The 25,149-nt window shown below is 44.4% G+C and overlaps 4 protein-coding genes across 9 annotated transcripts in view; 2 read left to right on the forward strand and 2 right to left on the reverse strand.

Annotated features, from left to right (window-relative positions):
• LOC6538519 (furin-like protease 1) overlaps nt 1-17,797 on the forward strand; it is a 136,233-nt gene extending 118,436 nt beyond the window's left edge. For 5 of the 6 annotated variants that reach the window (XM_039376386.2, XM_015193413.3, XM_015193414.3 and 2 more), the window contains 9 exons: nt 6,860-7,105; nt 7,267-7,395; nt 7,461-8,335; nt 8,401-8,574; nt 8,634-8,752; nt 8,919-10,061; nt 10,695-10,861; nt 12,910-12,985; nt 16,731-17,797. In XM_039376386.2, the coding sequence (XP_039232320.1) occupies nt 6,860-7,105; nt 7,267-7,395; nt 7,461-8,335; nt 8,401-8,574; nt 8,634-8,752; nt 8,919-10,061; nt 10,695-10,861; nt 12,910-12,985; nt 16,731-17,470 (3,669 nt within the window). In that variant the 3' untranslated portion in view covers nt 17,471-17,797. The remainder of the gene's footprint in view (nt 1-6,859; nt 7,106-7,266; nt 7,396-7,460; nt 8,336-8,400; nt 8,575-8,633; nt 8,753-8,918; nt 10,062-10,694; nt 10,862-12,909; nt 12,986-16,730) is intronic. The other variant, XM_015193415.3, reaches the window with a different exon arrangement.
• On the reverse strand, nt 4,911-6,771 carry LOC6538518 (NADH-quinone oxidoreductase subunit D). The gene is made up of 2 exons (XM_002099004.3): nt 6,478-6,771; nt 4,911-6,417 (listed from the first exon to the last, which is right to left on the reverse strand). Exons 1-2 carry the CDS (start codon nt 6,668-6,670, stop codon nt 5,039-5,041), a joined length of 1,572 nt encoding a protein of 523 aa, XP_002099040.1. The 5' UTR covers nt 6,671-6,771; the 3' UTR covers nt 4,911-5,038.
• A 436-nt stretch (nt 17,798-18,233) lies between the features above and the next one.
• Nucleotides 18,234-20,417, forward strand: LOC6538520 (myogenesis-regulating glycosidase). The gene is made up of 2 exons (XM_002099006.3): nt 18,234-20,039; nt 20,097-20,417. The coding sequence occupies exons 1-2, from the start codon at nt 18,266-18,268 to the stop codon at nt 20,294-20,296; spliced, it is 1,974 nt and encodes a 657-aa protein (XP_002099042.1). The 5' UTR covers nt 18,234-18,265; the 3' UTR covers nt 20,297-20,417.
• On the reverse strand, nt 20,294-25,043 carry LOC6538521. Its single transcript, XM_002099007.4, has 6 exons — nt 24,752-25,043; nt 24,244-24,689; nt 24,121-24,192; nt 23,706-24,054; nt 20,650-23,653; nt 20,294-20,598 (listed from the first exon to the last, which is right to left on the reverse strand). Exons 1-6 carry the CDS (start codon nt 24,864-24,866, stop codon nt 20,430-20,432), a joined length of 4,155 nt encoding a protein of 1,384 aa, XP_002099043.2. The 5' UTR covers nt 24,867-25,043; the 3' UTR covers nt 20,294-20,429.
• Nucleotides 25,044-25,149: the final 106 nt, after the last annotated feature.

The following is a 25,149-nucleotide window of genomic DNA, read 5'->3' on the forward strand; positions in this document are numbered from 1 at the left end:
ATGCACGATTTAATCCACCTTTCAGCATTTAACAGCTGCAATGAATAGTAATGCCTGCTTGTTGTCAATTCAATTTGAATATTAATTTTCACCTGTGCAACCGGTAAATGGCAAAGTGATTCGATCCCATTGGTAACTACTGAATGGCATCAATTAATATAAAATACACACTTTTCGCCACTGGGTGCTGTCCTGGCAATGTGATTAATATTCCGCAGCCAGGTTTTGCCGCATAATTTAAAACCAAAATGATTTTTATATTTTCAATTAATTTGAAACAATAAATCGAGATGCGAGGTTTGCCTACGAGAATGCATACAATTAAATTGCTGCATTAATTTGACAAAGGTTTTGTATGCAAGTGAATCGTTAATCACGGATATGTTTAATCAAATAAATTGCATTTCGCATGCAGTGGCTACTAAAATAAGTGCAAATAACAGTGCAAATAATCCAGTAAATATATTATTACCTAGTCATTATGAACCAAATGATAAGAAGGGTATTTTAAATAACCATTGACAACTTGAGAGATTTTTTCTGAGACGTTTTGGGTTACATTTGCAATCGAATATTCTGCCATCTCCATTAGGAGAAGATTTCACAAAGGGTAAGTATCCTGGATCAACCCCCGTAAGATACAGATTTGCGAAAAGATATGTATTGCTCCCCCAATTGCCATAAAAACCGAGAAATTGTGAGGGGAACTGCAACTTCATGCCAGGAATTTACAACAGCTGATCTCCTGCTTTATTAAATTTTTTCCTTTCCTTTCCTTTTGCTACCCTGAAAGGCCAGATTCGGTTTTGTATCTCACATTTAGCTACCCACAGGGGACAGTTTCGGCAATCCGAAGGGTTGGCTGTCCCACCTGATTGGAAGTGCAAAAATAAGAGGAAAAAACACTGAGGGAAACCATGTCATAGTGTATGTAGTTACAATCTCTCCCATGGAAACAATTATGTATTTTCGGGGTCTACAAGTTGGCCGAACGGGGGTAGATTTTTCCTTGGCCAGCCCTTGGGGTATATATCACCAGCACCTTGTGGAAAGCTGGCATATGCGTGGGTGTGGGTGCGGGTGTGGATTCGACTTTTTGTTTATCCACCCATAAGTGTGGCCCAGAGCTACAATACACATTTCAGTCTTAATGCATGGAAGATCATAATGAGGTTTGACCTATGGATAAAGTGGTTTCGCCACTCATAAACAAAGCGAATACAACACCGGGAGGCAAATAAAACCCATAAACATGGCATATTAAAGTGCGTGGAGGCTGACCCGCAATTGTTTGTCGCAAATTGTCGCCATTTTCTATAAATATTTTAACAAAAGGCTGGCAAAGGAAAACTTACAGCCGCCAACCGGAAAAAACATATACGTTTTTATGGCATCGTTGTGCTGATGAGGGAAACAAAAGCCAGCCAGGTATCCAATATACATATGCAAATGGCAACGTTGGTGCCCAAATGATTGGCAAACAACTCGACATGGTTGTGGGATTTCCAGACGAGAGTGTTTTGTGCCGAAAGCCAGGGATATACTTAAAAATCGAACATTAAACGGGCTTTATAAGCCATTTCTTTTTGTTGGCTTATATTTGTTATGACCATTTTTTGGCCAAATATGGCGGTTAAAATCTATTGTTAAGTTTGTAAAAATTCACACAGATGAATGTACTATTTTAATTCCGCCTTTATTATATTACTTATTAATTATCCTTTGACTCAAACATGCCGAGTGCACAAAAGGATGATCAAGTAACCTACTATGCATGCACACATATGCATCGCGTTGGAAAAAATAACAAACAACAACAAATTGTTAAGTCCCCATTTTTTCTGGGAATGTTGTTTAACCTTTTCGGATGGTGATCCCCAGCGGGGGGTGGTCGTCTTACCCCTCCCCCCTCCAACAACCCACTCGCGCTGCTTTTGACATCTTTCACAGCTCCTGTGTGACAGTTTACAGCTCTCGTAGTTCTCGTAGTTTGCAGCTCAGCCCATGGGCTTGGGGCTCCGTTCCCAGCACCTGTCATCGCTTTTAACACTGTGTAATATTTTCCAGCATGCAAGCGGTGGAAATCTCACCGCCCCTCCGCCCCCTCAGCTTGCCCACTTCCGACTTCCTTGGCCCGCCCACTTAATTGAAAATCCAAACTGCATTTCCTTCATGACGCGATGGGGCGTTGGATTGCTTGGTTGGTTGGTTGGTTGGGTGGTTTTGTTGGCGGTGAGTGCTTGTGTGCGAGCTAAATTAATTAGTAGCTAATGAAACGGGGCACATATTTATACAGGGCAGCATCCTGTCTGGCTGTCACCAGGTGCAGGTCCCTGTTTCACTTCCAGCGCCCCTCATCTGGCATTCCATCGATGCCCCAAGGCCTCCACTGGCGACGTCGAAAAATTAACCATTTTCAATGGCAATTGAACACATTGAGGTTCTTGTTCTCTTTCTCCTTAACATGGTTTCATTTTTCATGAATTTTATGTAGCTGCTCCGCCTCATGCTTAACTTTCTCCCAGTGTACGTATTAATTTAAAACCACACTCAGCTCACATAGCTGCCAATGGCTAAGCCAATGTCCCTGCTCCTTCTGCGCTCCTTTTTTCACTCGCTCCAAACAGCCATTTATCAGGGAGTTCCCCGAGGTGGTCTGCACCAGCGAGTTGATTAATTAAATTGTTGACAATTTTAAGAGCTGCCATGGAGTGGGCATTATTCACAGCTTAACATATCCCTCTTTGCCTCTAAACGATTTGTTGCTGGCAATGTTTGCCATCGTTTTATTGCCTTTTCTGTGTCATTTGTGTTGGCGGCAATGCACTAGAAAATAAGCTTCATGCGGTTAAGATCGCTTAACTTGGCCAAAAAGATTTACAACAAAGTATTTATATAGTTTACTGAAAAGATGGGTGTTTTCTTTAAGATTATGTATTGAATTTATACCATTTATTTATACAAACCACGTATTAAGCAGCTTCGTACTAGTTAATACATTCATTGCCAACATAAAATCTTATTGCTGTTTATCATTTGCTTAATATTATATTTATTTATGGCTAATGAAAGTAGTATCCTGGTGAGAGTCCTTGATTGAAGTGTGGGCAGCCTGACTGCCATAAGTCACTTTTAATGGAAACCACATCAAAACAATTAAAACTAAGCCAATTGCCAGTCTAGCCCTAAGAGCACTCAAAACTCGTCCTATATACATATATATATACGTATATGCTTTTTTTTATTTTTGCAAAAATGTGGATACCCAGTGGACTGCGTGTTTGTGAGCGTGTGCGAGGTATTAACTTAACTTTTCCACCCAACTCAATTAAAATGTTAGACAAAATTGCATATGCACAAGAGCAGGCAGCAAGTAAACAAATCCAAGTGTACATATGTGTGTGTGTGTGTGAGTGAGTGTGTGTGTGTGTGCTGCATAAATTAATAAACTTGATAGTGGGCGCGCGAGCCGGGGGCGTGGCACCACTCGTCGGACATAAAAACTAAACGAGCTTTGAACGCTGGGCGACACGTACGCAGCGAGTAGCAGCAATTAAAATTTTAGTAGTTGCCCAGCCGTGCCAACAGGGGGTTAAGGGTGTGGGGTAGTAGGGGGTTAAGGGCGGGGGGTAGTTGGGGTTTAAGGGTGGGCACAAGTTGGGGGTTGGGTGTTGGGGTCTCAGTCTGCTGCTGTCGGCGCATATGTATGCCTCGCCTATCATCCTGTGCCATTCAACAGCTCGAATTTTTCAACAAACACTGCAAAACATGAGGGGATAGTCTGGAAGCATCCTTGCTCCTGCTTTTACTTAGTTTAAAGCTAGGGAATTTTAAATCAAACTGGCCAATTTTATGTAAATGCATGCCAATAAATATAAAATAGTATTTAATACATTAGCGAAACTTTTAAGTTATGCAACTTGTTCAGCCCAACGAAAATGAAAAGTGGAACGTGTTTGCAAGGATAAAGGAGTGTGAGAAAGTGGCGGCCGGAAGGAGAAAGCCTCTTCCGCTGTTTACCAAATCAACGACGACATCCTGCTGTGGGCCTAAATAAATTGTGTTGCATACTTTTATGCGTTTACCCGAGGTAGCAAACTTTGTGATGGTTTTGGCCTAGTCCTTAATGATGTGGCAGTATTATGTTTGGGGTGGGTGTAGATGCCTGGGAATTCAGAAATTCGCTTACAATTAAGTCCAACTTAAAACACACTTATTCACACAGTTATGGCAAACCTAAGTGTGGCAAAGAGAATGGCGGCTGGAATGCATGACAATCACCTCCCAAATTGGTCGAGTTCCTGTGGCTGGCCAAAACAATGTGGGCCAACTTTATGGCCCAGTAGTTGCCATAACTAATGCTGTCAACGCTTCTGCACAACTAATTGTAATTGTAATTGCAAAATAGTTTGACTCACAGTCGGCTTCGTGTGCAGCCCTTAAATTGCAATTTGCCAAAGAATTTAGCACAATGAAATTCAATTAACAACAAAGCGCACACATTCCCACACACACACACACACACACACAAAGCTCTCAAAACTGCGGCAAAATACCAGCTACTATTTTATCTCACTTACACAGGAGCTGCGAGGAAGAGAGATGGGAAATAGCGAGGGAAAGAGACGCAGCAGTTTATGTCATGCGTCACTAAATCAGAACAATTTTGCACGAATTTCAAAAATAATAAAAGCCCATTTTAATTACACTCATGCTCTGGCCGAAAATTGTGTTATTTTTTACACTTGCAGAAAAAACATGGATTTAGATATAAATGAAGCGGGGTTCTCTTTTTTAAAAGCAAACTAAATTAATGATCTGTATTGTGTGAATAATTCATTTATGAAATATTATATTGTCAAGCAAATATTATATTTTTCGGCAAATATTTTTTTATACAAAAGATTTAATTTTTCTGAGTGCATTTGAAATGACATGCTGCATAAATAGCTTTCTGCTTTATTCATGTTTTGGGCATTTGATGTTCTCACACATAATAGGGTTTATAATAAAAGTAATGGAAATGTCCAAACCCTGACTAACGGTCTATTTCGCCAAAAACGATGTCCAGCGATCCAATAATGGCCACAACATCGGCCAAAAGGTGGGCGGGTGCCATTTTGGCCATGAGCGCCAGATGAGCATAGGAAGCTGGACGAATCTTGCAGCGATAGGGACGCGATGAGCCATCGGAGATGAGGAATGCTCCAAATTCGCCTTTGGGCGATTCAACGGCACAGTACGTTTGGCCCGGTGGCACACGGAATCCCTGCGAGAAGTGCTTGAAGTGATGGATCAGATCCTCCATGCCCTCCTTCATTCTGCTCCGCTGCGGTGGACAGATCTTCAGATCATCCACCTTGATCTCACCCGGTGGCATGCGATCGATGCACTGCTTGATGATATTCACCGATTCGCGCATCTCACGCATGCGCACCAAGTAGCGATCATAGCAGTCACCATTCGATCCCACCACCACATCGAAATCCATCTCATCATAGGCATCGTATGGCTGTTGCTTGCGCAAATCCCACTTGACGCCAGTGGCCCGCAGAACGGGTCCAGTGCATCCATAATTCAGGGCATCGTGTGCGGATATGACGCCAATGCCAATATTACGCATACGCCAGATGCGATTGTCGGTCACGACGTCCTCCACCTCGTCCAAGCGATGGTTGAACTGATTGATAAACTGGTACAGATCGTGCATAAAGCCCAATGGGATATCACTGGCCACGCCCCCCGGTCGAATGTAGGCGGCATGGAGACGAGCTCCGGAAGCTCGCTCCGAAAACTCATACAACTTCTCACGTTCCTCGAACAACCAAAAGAGTGGCGTTATAGCACCACAATCGAGCACCGACGAGCCAATGGCCATCGTGTGATTGGTGAGTCGCATTATCTCCGAGAACATGGTGCGTATGTACTTGGCCCTGGGTGGAACCTCCACATTCAGCAACTTCTCCACCGCCAAGCAGTAGGCCAACTCATTGGCCATGCAGGACACGTAGTCCAGACGATCGAAATAGGGCAATGCCTGCGTATACGTCTTGTACTCGATCAGTTTCTCGGTGCCGCGATGCAGCAGTCCAATGTGGGGATCGGCATTGAGTACCGTTTCATTGTCCAGCTCGAGGATCATGCGGAGTACTCCGTGTGCCGCCGGATGAGCGGGTCCAAAGTTAATGAGCTTGGTGCGAAAGGTACGATCGACGGGTGGAATCTTTTTACCCGTAAAATTGGGACGCTTCTTCCACTCGTCACCCTCGGGATACCAGACAATGTATTGCTGCTTATTCAGATACTCGGGATCTGGATACCAGAAGTGGGTGTTATAGGGCTTGTACGGCGGTCCGGGTGGATACAGCTCATCCCAGCTGGGGTCACATTCCTTAGCTTTCGGCTCCTCGTGGCAACCTTAAAAGTAGTGCACCTTATATTGAGTTTACCAGAAATGGAGTGATCTACGCTGCTTACCAGCTTTGTTCGATGAGAAGACGCGGCGATTGAATAGTTTACCCAAATCCGGTCTCTTGAAGGTGGACTTCAAGCCCTCAATGGTCAGATACTTCTCACTGAAACGATTCTTGTACGCCTGGAAACGTCGAATTTCGTTGGGCGTGAAGAGCTTGTCCGCCAACTTGCGCATTTCTTGCATTCCGCCAGACATGATGACCAGAGTATGAAGAACTTGACTTCTTAGGAAAATTAAAAATTTAAACAAATAAGCTCTCCTCTGCTTACTGAGATGTTAACAGCAACGATTGCTATCTCCCAACATTCAGATTACTATTGTATTTACAAGTTGTTTCGTGAACAGTCCATTAATCCATCCATGATGCTTGATCACTCCTTGCAGATCTTCGATGATCACTACCACTTCGCACATCACAAGGTCTCGAAGCGGTCGCTCTCCCCCGCCACGCATCACCAAACTCGTCTGGATGACGACGATCGCGTCCACTGGGCGAAGCAGCAGCGGGCCAAGTCGCGATCCAAGCGGGACTTCATCCGCATGCGACCCTCAAGGACCTCCTCGCGGGCCATGTCCATGGTGGACGCCATGTCCTTTGACGACTCCAAGTGGCCGCAGATGTGGTATCTGGTAAGTGATCGCAACTCCAAGCGAACTATTCATAAAAAATATAATGATGCTTGCACTGTTTTAATGTTTCAAGAACACAATAATATTAATATATATTTTTTTAATAATTAATAATATTTTTATATTTTACATAATTTATTATAATATAATACTATTCCCAGAATCGTGGTGGTGGCCTGGACATGAATGTGATACCCGCCTGGAAGCAGGGCATTACCGGCAAGGGCGTGGTGGTGACCATTCTGGACGATGGCCTCGAATCCGATCATCCGGACATACAGGATAACTACGTAAGCAGTGAGATTGGTTAACAACATTAAAACCATACTAAATGAGCATTCAATGACCTAAACAGGATCCCAAAGCCTCGTACGATGTGAACAGCCACGACGACGATCCGATGCCGCACTACGACATGACGGACTCGAATCGCCATGGAACCCGCTGTGCCGGCGAGGTGGCAGCCGTCGCCAACAACTCCTTCTGTGCGGTGGGCATTGCGTACGGCGCCAGTGTGGGCGGAGTCAGGATGCTGGACGGAGATGTCACGGATGCGGTTGAGGCGCGCTCGTTGTCGCTGAATCCGCAGCACATCGACATATACAGTGCGTCCTGGGGACCCGATGACGATGGCAAGACGGTGGACGGACCCGGAGAGCTGGCATCGCGCGCCTTCATCGAGGGCACAACGAAGGGACGTGGCGGCAAGGGCAGCATTTTCATTTGGGCATCGGGCAATGGCGGACGGGAGCAGGATAACTGCAACTGCGACGGGTACACGAACTCCATCTGGACGCTGTCCATCTCCAGTGCCACGGAGGAGGGACATGTGCCCTGGTACTCGGAGAAGTGCAGCTCCACGCTGGCCACCACCTACAGCAGCGGCGGGCAGGGCGAGAAGCAGGTGGTCACCACGGACCTGCACCACTCGTGCACTGTCTCCCACACGGGCACCTCGGCGTCGGCCCCGCTCGCCGCTGGCATAGCCGCCCTGGTGCTGCAGTCCAACCAGAATCTCACCTGGCGCGATCTGCAGCACATTGTTGTGCGCACCGCCAAGCCGGCGAACCTCAAGGATTCCAGCTGGTCCCGCAACGGGGTGGGGCGGCGGGTGAGCCACTCCTTTGGCTACGGATTGATGGACGCCGCCGAGATGGTGCGCGTGGCCCGCACCTGGAAGTCGGTGCCGGAGCAGCAGCGGTGCGAGATCAACGCTCCCCATGTCGACAAGTAGGAGATATAAATTGATTAAACCCTTCCCGTTCTTGTACTCATTTCCATTCTCCATTTGCCAGGGTCATTCCACCTCGTACCCACATCACCCTGCAACTGACGGTTAACCACTGTCGATCGGTCAATTATCTGGAGCATGTCCAGGCCAAGATTACGCTTACGTCGCAGAGACGCGGAGACATTCAGCTCTTTTTGAGATCGCCCGCCAACACCAGTGTCACGCTCCTAACGCCTAGGTAAGTGGAGCAGATGGTAGCCACCGCACCGAACTCCTGCTAATCCACTTCTTCACCAGGGTACATGACAACTCCCGTTCCGGATTCAACCAGTGGCCCTTCATGTCTGTGCACACCTGGGGAGAGTCGCCGCAAGGCAACTGGCAGCTGGAGATCCACAACGAGGGACGCTACATGGGTAAGTCGGAGTACTTTTTCTAAGTTACCGCACATTGTGCCGTCAGATCGATGCTTTAAACCTGTACCGTTTTACATGCTGCGCTTTTGTGGAACTCAACCACCGACTCACCCACCTAACACCCCATAAACCCACCCACCGCCCATTGACCCACTGGCTTTTGTAGGCCATGCTCTGCTCAGGGAATGGTCGCTGATCTTTTATGGCACCACTCAGAGCATTGGTCCCAACGATCCGATCTCGGTGCCCAAGCCAAGTGGCTCGGAGGCAACCACCCCGAATAGCAGCAGCACCACCAGCAATCTGCATCAAGCCTATTCACCCCAGTATCCCCGCATTCCACCCAATAACTTTGGTAGCTCACCCTCGGGCGGGTCCAAGTTGCCGCTGGGCAAAGTGCCTCCACCCAATAAATCCAGCTATGTGACCAACAATCCGCTGCTGAACTCTGCACCACCCAAGCAGGGTTACCAACAGATTTCCGCCACCTACGGCGTGATATTGGGCAAAGCCAATGGAAAGGCTAACAATAACAGCAAGGAGAAGACCAACAACAACAAGGGAAACAAGGGCAGCAATGGTAACAAGGGAAAATCAGGCGGATCGGGCGGCAATCGCAAGGAGCAGACCACCCAGAGCACCATCATTCAGACGAGCACCAGCAAGAATAAGTACTACCGCATCTCGCAACAGCAGCAGCAGCAGCAAAAGAGCAACAAGCAGGACAGGAATGGAGTGCAGACACAAAGACCCAAGGCCAACTCCGGCGAGAAATCCTACGATGAGAAGAATCGCAAAGTGGTGGGTGAGATCACGACTACATCCGGCAACGGATCCATCAAGGCAGCCAAGCAGGTGAAGGAGAGCAGCACCTCCACGTCGAATTCCCGCATACCCAAGCTTTTCGAGCGCTACGAAAAGATCCAGGCCATTTTCCCCGAACTAGAACCCTATGAGAACAGTTCCCCCAAGGGAAAACCGAAGCAGGCCAAGCAGGGCAAGCAATTCGAGGTGGATCTGTTTAGGCCCACCACTGGGGGAAATAGTCGGCAGGGCAATACGAAGAAATCGCCATCGGTGCCGCCGCCCTCGCAAACGATGGCCACCCTCTCCATATTGCCCATACTGCCCGCCGGCGGAAGTAGCTTCCTGCCGGATCAGAAGATCCTCAAGAAACAACAGCTGCTGATGGCCGCCGCCGGGGTCATGGCTCCTGCCCAGGAGGTGGAGGTGGAAATGGAGGAGGTGCCGGCGACTCCTGATTACGAGGCACGCAAGGACCATCGAAAGGAGGTCAACGGACCAAATGGTAGCCAACCACATTTCGGAATCACATCTGTTGCTTTTTAGTTTCATTCAAAGGCATTTTTTACGGAATTTTTATTACGACAACTTTTATTTATTAGTGTGTGATCCTTAATTTTCAACTTTTTGAACTTAGTGCTCGTTTTCCGCGTTAAAATTCGTAAAATTTCACTATTTTATGATTTTCAACTCGTCGCCGTCAATGAAAGTTTGACAGCCACTGAGTGGCACTTTCTTGTTACTTTCATCAATCAAAGTGCAACTTTAAAATGTTTTTTTTGTTCGGTTTGTTGGCCATTTGGCTGACGTTGCTATGGCAGTCAGTTTGGCAATTTTTCATTTTTATCCCTTTTCTGCCGGATTGTGATGGAAGTTGCGATTAGCTTTTGGCACTTGATCTGCGCCATATAGTGCGCTCGTATAGTACGTATATCGTTCATATGGTAGATATATATTGGCCCTTCACTTGACTTGTTTGCCCGCCTGCAATCTGCAATATATCATACATTTTATAACATTTTGCGTTTGTCGTTCGCTGTTGATTTTGTATATGTGTTTCGATTTTATTTGGATTATTGAGCCCTTGGCTAGTCAGCAATAACTAAAAGCATTTGATTTCTCTACTCTGCGCTTTCAGCACAAATCACACAATGGGATATGATATTCTATGGCACCGAAACGCCCGCCCAACCCGAGGACGTGGCCAATCCCAGCCAGTCGAACCAGTTCAATCTGTATGGCAACGATATGGCCCACAACGACGTCGAGTACGATTCCACTGGCCAGTGGAGGAATATGCAGCAGGTGAGTCCCACATCCCATTGTCTAGCTGTGAAAAACCCCTGGGTGCATGAGTAGCATATATACTTTGGATACAGTGAACGTTTGCATACTAGAAGATATAAAATCTGGACTGGTTTAGTGTTCTAATGAAATGCTTATAGCTTAATTCAAGATATAAATTTAATTTCTAAATTTAATTTATCAGTGCTTATAAGCTTCTAGTGCGGCTTTGCGAGCCTTGACTGTACTCATACGCCCCGTTGCCCTTCGTGTTGTGTTTATTTCTCGGTCTTGCGTCTTGCGTCTTGCAGTGCCTTGTAGATGCTTTGTCCGGGAGCGAGGAGATAGGTAGTGATCTGAACCCGCATCAGAATCGCGGCACTATGCTGCGTGCTTGCATGTGGCTAGCTTGATTAAACCTTCAGTCAGAGAGTCAGACAGTCGCAGTGGCTTGCAAACTGTGCTGCCTGGCAGGACACTAGTCCTTTGGCAGGTAGCCTGTTTCTCGAGTTCGCTCGAGTTCCAGTTTGTTTATTTTGATTTTTTTTTTCCATTTTTTTTTTGCCCCCAGCATGCCTTTTGTTGTTAATGTACGAAGTTACCCAGCACGCGCCAATGCACAGCAGCCAAAGTATGCAAAGTACTCGCCCAATAGCGCTCATAAATTTGCAAATACTTGGGCATACACTGTCAGCAGCTATCTTTTGGGCCTGTTTGCCGCACTCCGCACTGCTACCCTCCTCACCCCTCTATAACCAAGTCACCATCCGCCAGCATCTTAATTCCACTTTTGGCAGCCGTTTTTAAGCCTCGTTTTTGGCGGTGGGCCAGGAGGCAGTGCCTCTGTCAGGGACACCAGGACATCGAGGGGCACAGCGAAAAACTATAGCCAGCATTAAGTAGAAGTCCTTCTTGTTCAAAGCCCCTTTCACTACAACTTTCTCTATTGCATTTGACCAAAAACGCATAACATTTATTTTGAATAATAGTGGGATATATACTATATGTTGTAAGTATCATTGCTCTGCCATTTTTCTCCGTGTGCTGCGGCGGCATCAGCATTTTCCTAAACTTTGCCTACGTTTTGCCAGCCCATGGCAGCCTGGGCTTTATTCAAGTGCACTTTTGCCCCGGGCAGCCAGCAATTTTTAACCTTTTGGCACCTATTGTGCTTTAAAAGCGTTGCTGTTTCCCGCTGCCAGTGGCAGCCACTGGCAGAAAGGGATGTGCGGTAATAAAGGCGAGTGCAGTGACCTTAGTTTTTTGCGCCTCACCGCTCGTCCTGGCTGCAAAGGAAAAAAACAAAAAAAACTTTTTGCATAACAAACACTTTTCCAGGCAGAAAAAGGGGTTGGGAGTGCCTCGTCCCTAGGATTTTCGTACGCCTAGCACAACTAGCACGCGACGTCATTGCATGTGAACTTAGATAGACTTGGACAGACCTTTTTCGGATTCGGATGGGGCAGCTATAAATAAGGCCAGACGGAGCCACATACATAAGTGCTTAAAATGCCAGACAGAGCGGCAACATGCAATGAACTACAACAACTCGAATCGGAGGGTTCAAAACTTTCAGCCACTTCTGGCTGGCCAAAAAAACAAAACCAAAAGCACCGACTTTCGACTTTAAGCAGGAGTGATGGCCATAAATGTACCAAAATCCTTTACTTAAATGTATTTAATGTGCTTTTATTCACTGTTGATGACTTCAATTTTTGTGAATCTCTAACTCGTTCTCAACCTAATCTGCTTTTTATTAATAAATCACATTAGATTTAGTTTTGCTTGCCAGTCATTTAAGCTGGACTTAAGCAAGTTCTTACCACAGCTGTCTATTTGGGATGTGTTATCCTCGTTATTCGACTTGTTATTAATAATAATATTCTGATAGCGTTTTGATTGAACTTAACTGTTATGTGTTTAAAGAAGTTGAAACATCCCGAGAGAAATATTTTTAAAAAGGTCTAACTACAATTGAAGGTATCCTAACAGCTTGTGCCATCTTATACACCATCTTTAAGATTATATAATTCCCAATCTGAACCCAGTGATATCCTTTTCCATTCCAGGTGGGCGATGTGGGCATGACCCGAGATCACAGCAACACCGCCGCGTGCCTTAAGTGGAGCGATCGCAAGTGCTTAGGTTTGTCCTTACTCTTTTTTATGATCATGCAAGTCTTCTTTCTAAACTTTAAACATGCCAACGACAACAACAACAAGAACAACAAGAACATCAAATGCATTAGATAATTTAGTAACAAATGACGGAAAAGAGAAAACAGAAAATTGGCAACAGAAAAGAAACAAAATTGAACTGTGTAAAGAACGAAAAAAAAAAGGAACCGAAATGAGATGAAAAGCGAACAAAGAATTTCCATTTAAAAGTTTGATGGCAAGCAGTACGAGAAAAAGTAAAAGTAAAAAAAATAAACAAAAATACAAGTAATTTAGAGTAGGCGTGCTGTGGAGAAGGAATCACTACAAGTCCAAAAAAATATACATACTAAAAATTTTGTAGTTAAATTTAAATGTAAGCCTAGTTGTACACAACAAACACAAGCAACACACACACGCAAACACACGCACACATATTAGGGGGCGTGGCAGGATAAAAACAATGGTTGTTCTCCATTCAGTATCCTTTACATTTTGTTTGTCGAGAAAATGGGACGCACAAAGCAAATTTTTATATTATTTTAGTCGAAATGCAATTCTATGCAGCTATTTACAAACGTATCCTAAAATATATATATATATATATTATACACATTATGTTTAAGAGTTTAGTTGAAATTTATTTGTACGATTCGTTTTTATTGTTTTCGTTTAGTCTGTTTGTGTTTGTTTTAAGCCTGTTTAGTTTGATTTGTTTTTCCCATGTTTTTTTGTCCAACTGCCTGCTTCCCATGTACACAGGAAAAAAATAAGATCACTTTCGATCGCTCAAACTTTCTTATGTCAAGTCAAACTCTTCATGTCCTTCTAATCCTTTTACTTAATCAAATTTACATTGTTTTGTTGTAATTATTAATAGCAGCTTTTTGTTTGATCTGGAAAATTCTGCATATATTTTCCTGTGTAACGATCTGTGTGTATATATGTGTACATGTAAACTAAATGCATTATTTCAGATATTGCCAAGCCAGCCAAGTAGTCGCGCCACAGTTTGAAAGCCACTGTACGCAAGCTTAAGCTTTTTAATTGTATTTTTTGCCTATAATTTGAGATCCCTTCTTGTTTATTTGGTTTTGTATAAGAAATATGGTTTAATGCCATGCAGCCAAACGAAAGGAATGTTCAACACACAACACAACAACCACTGCAGTTTAGAGTTCATAGTAAAAGACTGTTTCTTAAAATTAAATCTTAAAAACTAAATCTTGGACAGCGGTAAATGATTGAAATGGGTCGATGGCGTGAAAGGATGCGAAAAATAAAAACCAAATCTAAGTAATTAATGGAAATATTTCTAGAGTTTAAGGCGCTAAGCAAAGCAAACCACTTTTGTATCAAAATTAAACGAAAACAAAACGAGAAATGGTCATGAACATAAACGTGACCAAGTAAATAATATCCTAAGGTGTAGGGGTGAAGCATAGCGTAATAATTGAAAAGTAGGCAGCAACCACTAAACAATTAAATCGTATTTATATAAAACAATTTATAAAAAGTTCCTGCAGTTTTCAACATAAATCTAAAACGCGAAACACACTAATTACTACAAATTTTACACTTAATTGCCGGTTTATTTTGTCCACAATGCAAACCAAAACACAAACAAAACATATCTCTGTTACAAATTTGTTGCTTACTTAAATCATTATTATAAACACAAATCAAAAGCAAATTGAGTGCAATAATTATTATTAAATCTTTAAAACTGTATTAAGCAGCAGCTAAAACTTTAAATGATTTCGTTTATTATCAAACCGACAAACAAAAACATATCATTTAATATTTGTTTGATTTCGGAACTAAGTACAAAAACTATGTGTTTACTTAAAAAATTTTATCCAAATTTACTTATCTCCTTTTGTGATTTATATTTCTATTCTATTGGTTTTGACTTAGATAAATATTCCCAATATCTATGCATTTTCGTTGTATGAATAATCATATCGTAACTGCACAATAAACAATACAAATATGAATGTTAATTTAATAAACAAGTTAATAGCGATGTAACGAACAAGAGGTGGAGTATCTTTTTGTTGTTGTTGTAATTAGCAAACATAAACACACCCACACACATACTTAGCCAGAGCATAAGATATAAACAAACTAAAGCTAGCATTTCTCTATCTGCATTGACAAGCAATCGAAAATAGTTGAATTAACCCCCCAATTCCTCAGTATACATGTACTTTACGCACTAGCAGCGAACAAAGCCGAAAATATTAACCAAGCCAATACACCACAACACAAAACACAAAAACTTACAAGTATTTGCCGAAAACTTTGGCAAGTGCCCACATAAATTATGTTGAACAAATTTCCAAGTGAGTTTGGTTAGGAACACAACAAAATTCTGCTCCGTTTCCAAGTATTCTGTTGTTCTTTAACGCACACGCAGTTTTGGTACTTATTTATCTTCGAGGGCCAGAATACACTGGAAACAAAACTCTGAAGCATATTTACTCTAACCACTAATTAGAGAGAAAGCCAAATTAATCTTTAAGCTTATACTAAACAAAATAAAACAAAAAAATTCGAAAGAGGAAAACAAAAAAATGAGTAAAGAAAAACTGGTACTAGGGCATGGGGTAGAAACTAGAATTAAAACGTATTAACTTTAATGCCACGAAATTGTAAAAAAAAAACATTGGAACAAAAACAGTAAATTAATGCTTGCAATTAGTGAGAGGAAACGAGATAAAATTAAACTTTTTTAAATGTAAAGAAAGCGAAACTGAAATTAAACACTTAAATTTAGTGACACAACCTCGTAGGGATGGTGGAAATTGAGAATGACGCAAATTCGAAACTCAATACAATTTTTTATGTATGTTTGTGTATATATCTATCTATATAATATCTATATGAGTAATAAATAAATGCATTGACAACGTAAAAACCAAAACTCCTTGAAGCCAATTTATTTACAACAATTAACTCGAAAACAGCAAGCGAAACATGCTCAAAAATTTAATGAATATGAAGAAAGGAGCGCTCACAATTTGCCATTGAGGTTTTCAGATTGCAGACAAGGTGAGTGTGGCTTCAACCTAAGTATTGTTTTGTTCTACTTTTTGGTTTAAACGGAAAGTTCAATTTCTCCCTAATTTCTGTAATTCGTTTAATGCGTTACGTTGCCTTTTTAACACAATAAAAACCCACATTTTCATGTCCATGATTAGTGTCTTTGCTGGTGAAGGTTAAACAAATATGCCTACACTGCCATCTTCAATCGCACACTGGTCTTTATGATTTGTTCTATTATTTTTTGAGCATGTTTTTCCTGCTGAGCTTGCTTTCAAAAAAAACTTACATCTTTAGTTGCAAGGAATATGTTTCAGTTTCGAAGATTTTACGTACGCTTGTATAAGTTTGTTTTAAAAATACTTAAAGTTAATTTGACATTAAATATTATAACTAATATTACAGCACTACAGCATTAGTAGTATTGGTTTAAAAAATAACCAATAATTAAAAACATTACTCATTTAATTGCTTGTGTATTTACTTGGCTTTCCTTTTCAATCTCAACACGCACAAACATTGCTCAATTTCATTTCGTTTAAGTTCCACTAAGCTTTTGTAACCACATTCTAACCAACTATTATCCAATACTTTCCTTTTCGCCAAATCTGTCGCTGAGGTAAATCTCATTCTAGCCACTTTGGATTATAAGTAAAAATCTTACAACATTCTCCTCTAACTTTCCACAGAGTGCAATGACTCCGCGTATATGTATGAGGACCTGTGCTACGAAGTCTGTCCGGCGCACACATATCCGCTGGACAAGTTCCAAGCGGAGGAGGATGAACTGGAGGAGGAGGAGACAACGGCTCCGGTTAATCCCTACAGCAAGCCCACCACGGATCATTCCCCGTTGATGTCGAACAGCATAGATGACAAGCAGGATCCTCTGCAGGCGGAGGATCGGCGTCGTCGCACTCCCCTCACCCAGCTGGTGGAGGTACCTTCTCGGGTCTGTGCCCCCTGCGATCGGAGCTGTTTGGAGTGCTACGGTGCCCTGGCCTCCCAGTGCAGCACCTGCTCCCCGGGCAGCCAGCTGCGTAAGATCCTGAACGAGACCTTCTGCTATGCGTATGTGGTGCGCAGCACGGGAATGGCCAGTGTGGTGGATATATCTAAAATGGACGATCGGAATACCCAGCAGTACATGACGGGCACAACTGTGCTGCTCCTGGTGTCGGTGATTTTCACCCTGATGGGCATAGCTGTGGCCGGTGGCATCGTGTATCATCGCAGGGCAATGGCTCGATCCAATGACCTTTACTCCCGAGTTTCCCTAATTCCCGGTGACTTAAGTGACTCTGACAATGAGGACGAACTGTTCACGGCGCACTTCCCAGGACGAAAGAAGGAGGTCATTGAATATCACGATGAGGCGCCTAGCAAAAAGATCTCCACGGAAGATGAGAACAGCCACCTGGTACCCTGAATAATCAAATTAATTTATTAGTTAGGTCATGCATTTAGCCATCCCCATAACCACCAGAAATTTATATATATATACATCCTAAGCGACGGACAACCACATTTTTGGTATATATTTTGTTACATTCGACGGCATTACTGCTCCTTTATTTCAAGCCAAAATAGATTAAAGTATTAAAAGTAAAAGAAAAAAATCAAAACTAATTATATGTAATTTGTATGCCTTAATAAAATGATTTTAACTTAGCTCAAAATGTTTAATCAGTCAATGAAATAGAAGTGAGTCACTGTAAAAGCGATGACGAGAATGATCACGACTTTTGTTATTTAACAACTAGTGCTTGAAACTTATTGATCGATTTACACACTTGAGGTAATCCTCAGTATGTTGATGTAAAGATAAGAATCTGTTGCATATCATGATTTTTTAGATTGCTTCTGAAGCCGTCCTTGACTTTCAGAAGGCACTTGTTGAGATACAGATACAGCTATATTGTTTTTATTGATGACTGTGTAAGTAGGTGAACTGCAATCTCAGCAGCGGTGACAACAATCAATTAGCTAATGGAAAAAATAGGAATTCAGGTGGAACCCGGCCAGGGCTTATCGGACGGGTTATCACGGAGCTGTCTGAAGTGTTCTCCCCCAGTGAGAACTGTGTTGACATCGCTCAAGAGCTTTATTTGTATAATACGCTGACCGAAGCCCCAACGAAATTTCCTCGATTTTCTTATCGCGACTATATTAGGTGGATCAACCAGTGCCTGACCGGCAGTTGTGTCTTGAGAAACGCACGACAATGAGGTTTATTTTACTATCCCTGCTGCTGGCATCCTGCTGCCTCTGGGAGGCAGTATACACTTGTGCCAGCATCGAGCAGCGCTACAAGTTCGCCAACAGTAATGTCTACGTGCGACTGCGGCGCGGTGATAAGTTGCAGTATGAGCTGATGAAGGGCGACAAATCGCTGCAGACGGTGACTTTCGACAATTTTGACAGCAGCGCCAATCTGGTGGCCACCAGCAGTGGTAGCTACCAGCTCACCGATGGCCAAACCATCGTGGAGTTCACCCTGGTCACAAGCGCAGTGGTTGCCGGCACTGGCAGCGAGATAACCCATGTGAAAGTATCCCGAGATCAGGTGCAGCAAGGCAGTCAACCCCGGGATTGTTTCCCCCTGAAGACCGGCACGACGCACTGGTTCAGTGGTCCGGAGCAGAAGCAACACTACTGGCCAGTGGAGCGACAGCGGCACAGCAACTACTCCTATCTGCCCAAGGAGCTGGACAACTTTGGTGTGGGCGAGCGATATTGGTTGAACGGCGACGGTGTCTTTGTGTATGTGGAGAGCAATACTCCGCTGTTTATTGACCAGAATACGGCTGACCATCCGGACCAGCTGTGTCTAAGTGCCATCAGTGCTCTGCCCTATGATCCTCGAGTAACCTCCGCCAAATTCGTTTACCACGTGGCCGTGGCCAAGGATGCCAAGGCAGCCCATAGGTATGCGGTGAAAACGTTCCTCGGCCAACCCACTGGCTACCCCGATGAGCGAATGGTCATGCATCCTGTGTGGTCCACTTGGGCTCTCTACAAGGCCGAGGTATCCGACGATGTGGTCCGTGAGTTTGCCCAACAGATCCTGGATAACGGGTTCAACAACAGTCAACTGGAAATCGACGATGATTGGGAGGATTGCTATGGCGCGCTGACCTTCAGAAAGAATAAGTTCCCCAATAGCAAGAACCTAACGGATGACCTCAAGGCCTTGGGTTTCCGTGTGACCCTGTGGATTCATCCATTCATCAACAACAACTGCACTGCCATTTACGATGAGGCCAAGTCTAAGGGGTATCTGGTGCTCGATCACGAGGGAAGCTCCGACACGCAATGGTGGAACAGCCAGCCGAAGGATGCAGCCATTCTGGACTTTACCAAAACGGAGGTACAGGAGTGGTTCAGCACGCGTTTGAAGCGTCTGCAGGATGAGGATGGCATTGATAGCTTCAAGTTTGATGCCGGTGAGACCAGTTGGCTGCCCAGTGATCCCGTGCTCCAGGCCAGCAGTTCCATGGTGACACCACTGCAGGCGGTGGGCGACTACGTGCGCACTGTAGCGGCATTCGGAGACATGGTCGAGGTTCGATCCGCCCAGAACACTCAGGATCAGCCCATATTCGTGCGCATCGTGGACAAGGACTCCGAGTGGGGATGGAACAACGGTCTGCTCACGCTGATCTCTTCGATGCTGCAAATGAACCTCAATGGCTATCCCTTCGTGCTGCCCGATATGATTGGTGGTAATGGCTACTACGAGAAGCCACCAAACAAGGAGCTCTTCCTGCGTTGGCTGCAGGCCAATGTCTTCATGCCCGCCCTGCAGTTCTCCTTCGTCCCCTGGAACTTTGACGACGAGGCCATTGCGATCAGCAAGAACTTCACCGCTCTCCACGCCACCTACACGCCCTACATCATGAAGCTCTTCAAGCGGGCAGTGGATTCTGGTGAACCCGTGAATATGCCGCTCTGGTGGATCGCCCCCACTGACGAGGTGGCGCAGTCTATCTATGATGGTAATCCTATTATTTAACCTTAAATTTAAGCAACTAAAGCTTACTTATTTCTCGCAGAGTTCCTTTTGGGCGAAGACATCATCGCGGCGCCCGTTGTGGTTGAGGGCGCCATCAAGCGAGACATTTACCTGCCGGAGGGCGAGTGGAAGGATGGCAACAGCGACCAGGTGTACACTGGACCCACCTGGGTGATGGACTATGCCGCACCCCTGGACACCCTTCCCTACTTTTTGCGCGTGGGCTTCACACTGGAGTAGTGAGGAAATCAGTTTATATGTTTAATCTTTTAGCGTGTATATTACAAAAAACTAAACGAACAAACTCGATAAAGTTAAATAAATGAAACAAAGTTCATACAGATAATTTGGTTAAATCGAATGGATCATATCTTTAAATCTTATTGGCCGCCATTCGCTTTCTGCTTGGAGGCGAAAAGTCACCCGATCCGGACATCGAATTAAGCGGATATTTGGGAGACATGCCATTCTGGCGAAACTGTCCGTACTCCCGCTCGAATTCCGCCGCATCCTTGGTCAGGATCTTTCGCAGGTCAATGGGCCTGCAAGTGAAATGGTTAAATAATCTTTTAAATAAAGTATAAAGTACATACTCGAATTTAATATTGTTTTGCTCCCTCTCCAAGCTCCTCTCGTACATGGCCAGTTTTAGGGCGTGCACCCGCTTGGCCGATCTGCGCCACCGCTTCCTATAGAGTTCCTTTTCGCGTGCCAGATTATTATACCGATAATGCTGCGATCTTAGTTCCCCGAGAACTTGCTTAAGATCTCCTCCTTCGTCGGACCCGTACGCCTTGAGGTCCCCAATCTGCTGTTCCATGGCCGCAATGCGCACCTTTAGCTCAGTTTTTTCGGTGTACAGCTGCAGGTTCTCCTGCCGCAACTCTCCACTGCGATCCTCGAAGAGCCTAACCTGCTCCTCCATCTCCGATTTCAGTAGGGCTATGTGCTCCTCCAGCTCTGTAAACTTCGCCTCATAGTCGATGCCCGATACATTACTTTTTTTGCTTATGAAGGTCTCGTCCAGATTCGCCTCCCCCTTGTGTAGTTGATGTAATCTGACCTCCTGGCTTTCCATCTCCTCCAACTGTTTTATGTACTGCATTTCTTTGCGCGCCAATTCCTGCTCAAAGAGATCTATTTGTTGCCTCCGCCAGGACTTGATTTTTTGTCCTATTGAGTCAATGGTATTTAAAGGTTGTTCCATGCTAAAATCATCCTCAGAGTTGCCACAATTTTTTAACTCTCCTTTCTTAGTTTTCGTAGATTCCTCAACTGATGGAGGCTTGGCCTTTTTTTTAACAATTTTTTTAGTCTGAATAGAAACCACTTCATCGGCTGGTCTTCTGTTTTCGGTGTCTTCTATGTTATCCAAAATAATTGATTTTTTCCTGATTATTTTCTTTTTTACAGGCTTTACTGTTTTCTCTTCTACAGTTTCGTAGTCCAGAGCCACAGCAGTATCCGTAACCAAAGTCTTCTTAACCTTCTTCTTTTTCACGACTTGCACATCCGTCTGTTCAATATCTGGATTTATTATCTCTATACATTTCACATCCACCTCCGCCTTGGAGATCCTTCTTTGGCTCTCCTGTGGCAGGCCTCTTCCTTTTTTTACTACTTTAGTTCTTTCGGTTATTGAATTTGCTTTCTCGATCCCTCGGGATTCCGACTGCGAAGAGTGTTCCTCGGTGGATGTAATCTCCGCATACTTCTCCTGATCCTCCTGTATCGCACTCCTTGTCTTCTTCCTAACACAATTTGTTTTAGAACGGGCAGAAGATCTTAAATTGCCCTCGGACATAGAGATATATTCTTCCGAGTTCCTCATCTCAACCAGAAGATCGTCCTTTGACAAAGCTCTTACTTTTTGCTTTTCCCTTTTTGTATGGGCAAAAGTGACCCGCTGTTCTGATTCTGTGTAAACCATTTCTGCTGGTAATGAATTGCCTTCCGACAGAGAGATAAATTCCTCCGAGCTCGGCAACTCGTTCAGATCCATGGGATTTTCACTTAGCATTGTCACAGGATCCATTTCAGGCTGACAGAAAGTGATTTCCTCCTCAAAAGAGCTTTCATAATTGATTCTCTTGACCTTGTCCTCTTCGGGTTTTCTAAGTTTCTTTTTTGGCTTGACAGATTTTGCCTGACTGAGCGCCATCTGATCCTCGTAGAGAACCTCGTCGAGCTCGGCGCGGCAAGTCTCCTGAAGAAATCTTTCCGTTTCAACCAAGGCTTGAGTCTGCACCTTATTAACCTCCACCCAACGAGCTCGAAGGTTTAGATCGCCCCTAGAGGTCTTAGGTCTTCTTTTTCCCAACGTACTGGTGGATGAATCTTCACAGATGTCGAGTTCATCGGAAACTACTAGTTTCGATTTGGTTTTGCATTTCTTTCGTATACTAAGAACACTTATGTCTGTATCTAAATCAGTATCCATGTGGTCAGCTGGTTTTACAGTTTTTGAAGTTTTTATTTTTTTGGAGGAACTCTGTTTTTTAGGAAGAGCATGTTCGTAACTTAAATCCTCGTCATTCACTTCGTAGTTATCCTTTTCCGTTTGATTAGTTAATATAGAAATATTTTCCTGGATTAGCGGGACATTGCTTGTTTCAGTTTTAGAAAACGGCTTAAATTTCCTTGACGGTTTTGGTAGGTCCTCATTAATGGTTTCTAGTTGGCTTTTACTTCCCTGCACTTCAAGGTCCAACTTGGGTTTTCTTACTTTGAGTTTAGATTGCACCGAGGATTCGCTTTGACCTGCCTTTAGTCTTTCTAACTCAGCTATCTTCGCTTGTCTTTTCTCCTCCAGCTCAAACAAGTCTAAAGAAGTGAGCTCTTCAACATTCTCGAGATTCTCTGTATGATTTCTGGTATTTCTTGATGATATAGTGGTTGAATGGGAAGATTCAACTAATTTTTTCAATTCCTGGAAAGAATTCCTGGACTTACTTGGTGAAGATGTATTGCGTTTTAATTTTTTGGTATTTGATTTCGTTTCGATTGCTTCCGTTTCTGAAGTATCTAATGGAGCTAGTTCAACTGCCTCTTCACCTTCATTCAAATTCAAACCAGAACGAACTACTGAAGCGGAAAACGTCTTTACCAAATGCTGCTCATCCTCGCTACCCAAGTTAACCTCTTTACTACTCAATCGGGTGAATTTCTTTCTCCTGTTCTGAGACTTTTGCAAATCCATCGGAACATCCGAGTCGGACACATCTTCGTGAGGCAATGATCGATAGGATCCTTCCGAGGTTGACAGCTCGGCACCTACATTCAGACTTTCTGAGGATGCGTTGTTTTGTGACTGCAAGGTTACTTCGGGGTCCTTGCGACCCTTTGGCACATCCCTGATGACGCCGCTGGCGATCGAAGGTGTTGGTTCCGGCTCCTCCTGCTCCTGCTCCTGCCGTGAAAATATCGTCTTCAGGTCCACACTAAAAGTGTACTCCATTAGTGGCGGCTTGGGTTCCCTGCCGCTGTCGGTGCGGCCAAATCGGTTAAAGGAAAAGGAGCCGTTGGCGCTGTACTTTCGGTTGTCGGAGAAGAAGTCATCCGCAGGCAGTAGATTAGTGAAGTCCATGCGGTAATGAGCTATAAAGCAATGGTCTTAGTATATAGTACTTTAATAGAGAGTATGGCTCACCTATGGCCGTGCCATTCATGTACATGTTGATGGGCAAGTAGAAGATGCGCTGAAAGTAGAGCCGCATGCTGCGCAAGGATGTTTTGAAACGCAGTCCAAGGACATCGTTGAGAGTATAGGTGTCGGATTCGTTTAGCTTCAACTCGATGTTGGTTACATTGCCCACAAAGTCAAACACCAGGATCACCGAGCTAGGTGGTTTGCCATGGTTAAGTGACTTTACTAACCCAGTCACGTTCCTCAGCTGCTTCAACTGTAGCACCACCTCGATGATGTCACAATCGACCAGCGGATCATTGCCCACCTGCAGCAGGCCCAGTTGCACCAACGACTGCACATAGACGTTGGCCTGTCATAATCCGAGAGAAATTAGATACCTTGTATGACAGTGTTATTCCCAAGACCAGCAACTCACCTGCGACTGGAGCATGCTGGCAGTTATCGAGTGTCCGGGCGACTGCATCGGCGGTGTGGGTGGCGATTTGACCTAACCAACATATTAATATTCAGTATACACCACTTACACTCGACCACTTACTTCGGTGAACTGCATAAAGTGTTCAAAGTCCTTGGTGTGGAGAATGGACTTCTTAATAATGGCCAGCATGAGCAGAACTTCCGGCTTGTGGGAACGGAATTCACTGCTGGTGCAGATGAGCTTGTGCCAGAGCATCTTCAAATGCGGACTATTCTCGCTGCCCACCGTGCCGAGCACCGGTAATCCTCGGACGGGCAGGAGCAGCGTTCCAATGGTTTTGCGTTCCGCTCCGCCGCCACGGCAGGCATAGAAGGTCATTTTGACGGGACGGTGATCTGTCTTAATCCGCTTGATCCCAGCCAGGTCGCACTCCCAGACGCAGTTGCTGTTGAAGATGATGTTCTCGTCCGACTGGGTGCCCTCCACCTCAAAGTCCACACCGTTCAGAGCGGCATTCATCACTATCTGCTCCCGTTCGGTGGCATCGCGACCAATGAAGTTGATCGCTGGACAGGACAGAAAGTAAGCTATTAACTTAAGAAAGGTCAGGTACAACACTTTTACCCACCCTCGACCACGTGGAGCAGTACGCAATAGACCTGGTCGGATTCCTTGGAGGTGACACTTCCGCTTCGGCCGCCGCTGGCTGTCATCGAACGAGGTGCCTTGAATGGCTTGACCATCTTTGTGTACGGGGATCAAATGTCGATTTGGAGAGTGTTTAACTATCAAAGCAAAATTTAAACGTGGATGCCAGCGAGTTGGTGCATCTGAGTTCCGCTGCGATCCTCCTTTTCCGTAGTTACCTCTGCTTTTATGTAGTTTTGTATGTGACTGCTCATTCACTTTGAAAGGAGGGGCAAATGCCACTTGGATTGGTAGTCAAGGTTACGCCGGGCGATTAGTATCGAGTGTGGAAAGCAGCTGGAACTAGCGCACTTAAAACAACCCCCGAGGAGTTTGAAA

This window comes from Drosophila yakuba, chromosome 3R (genome assembly GCF_016746365.2).
Source record: "Drosophila yakuba strain Tai18E2 chromosome 3R, Prin_Dyak_Tai18E2_2.1, whole genome shotgun sequence".
NCBI classification, from domain to species: domain Eukaryota; kingdom Metazoa; phylum Arthropoda; class Insecta; order Diptera; family Drosophilidae; genus Drosophila; species Drosophila yakuba.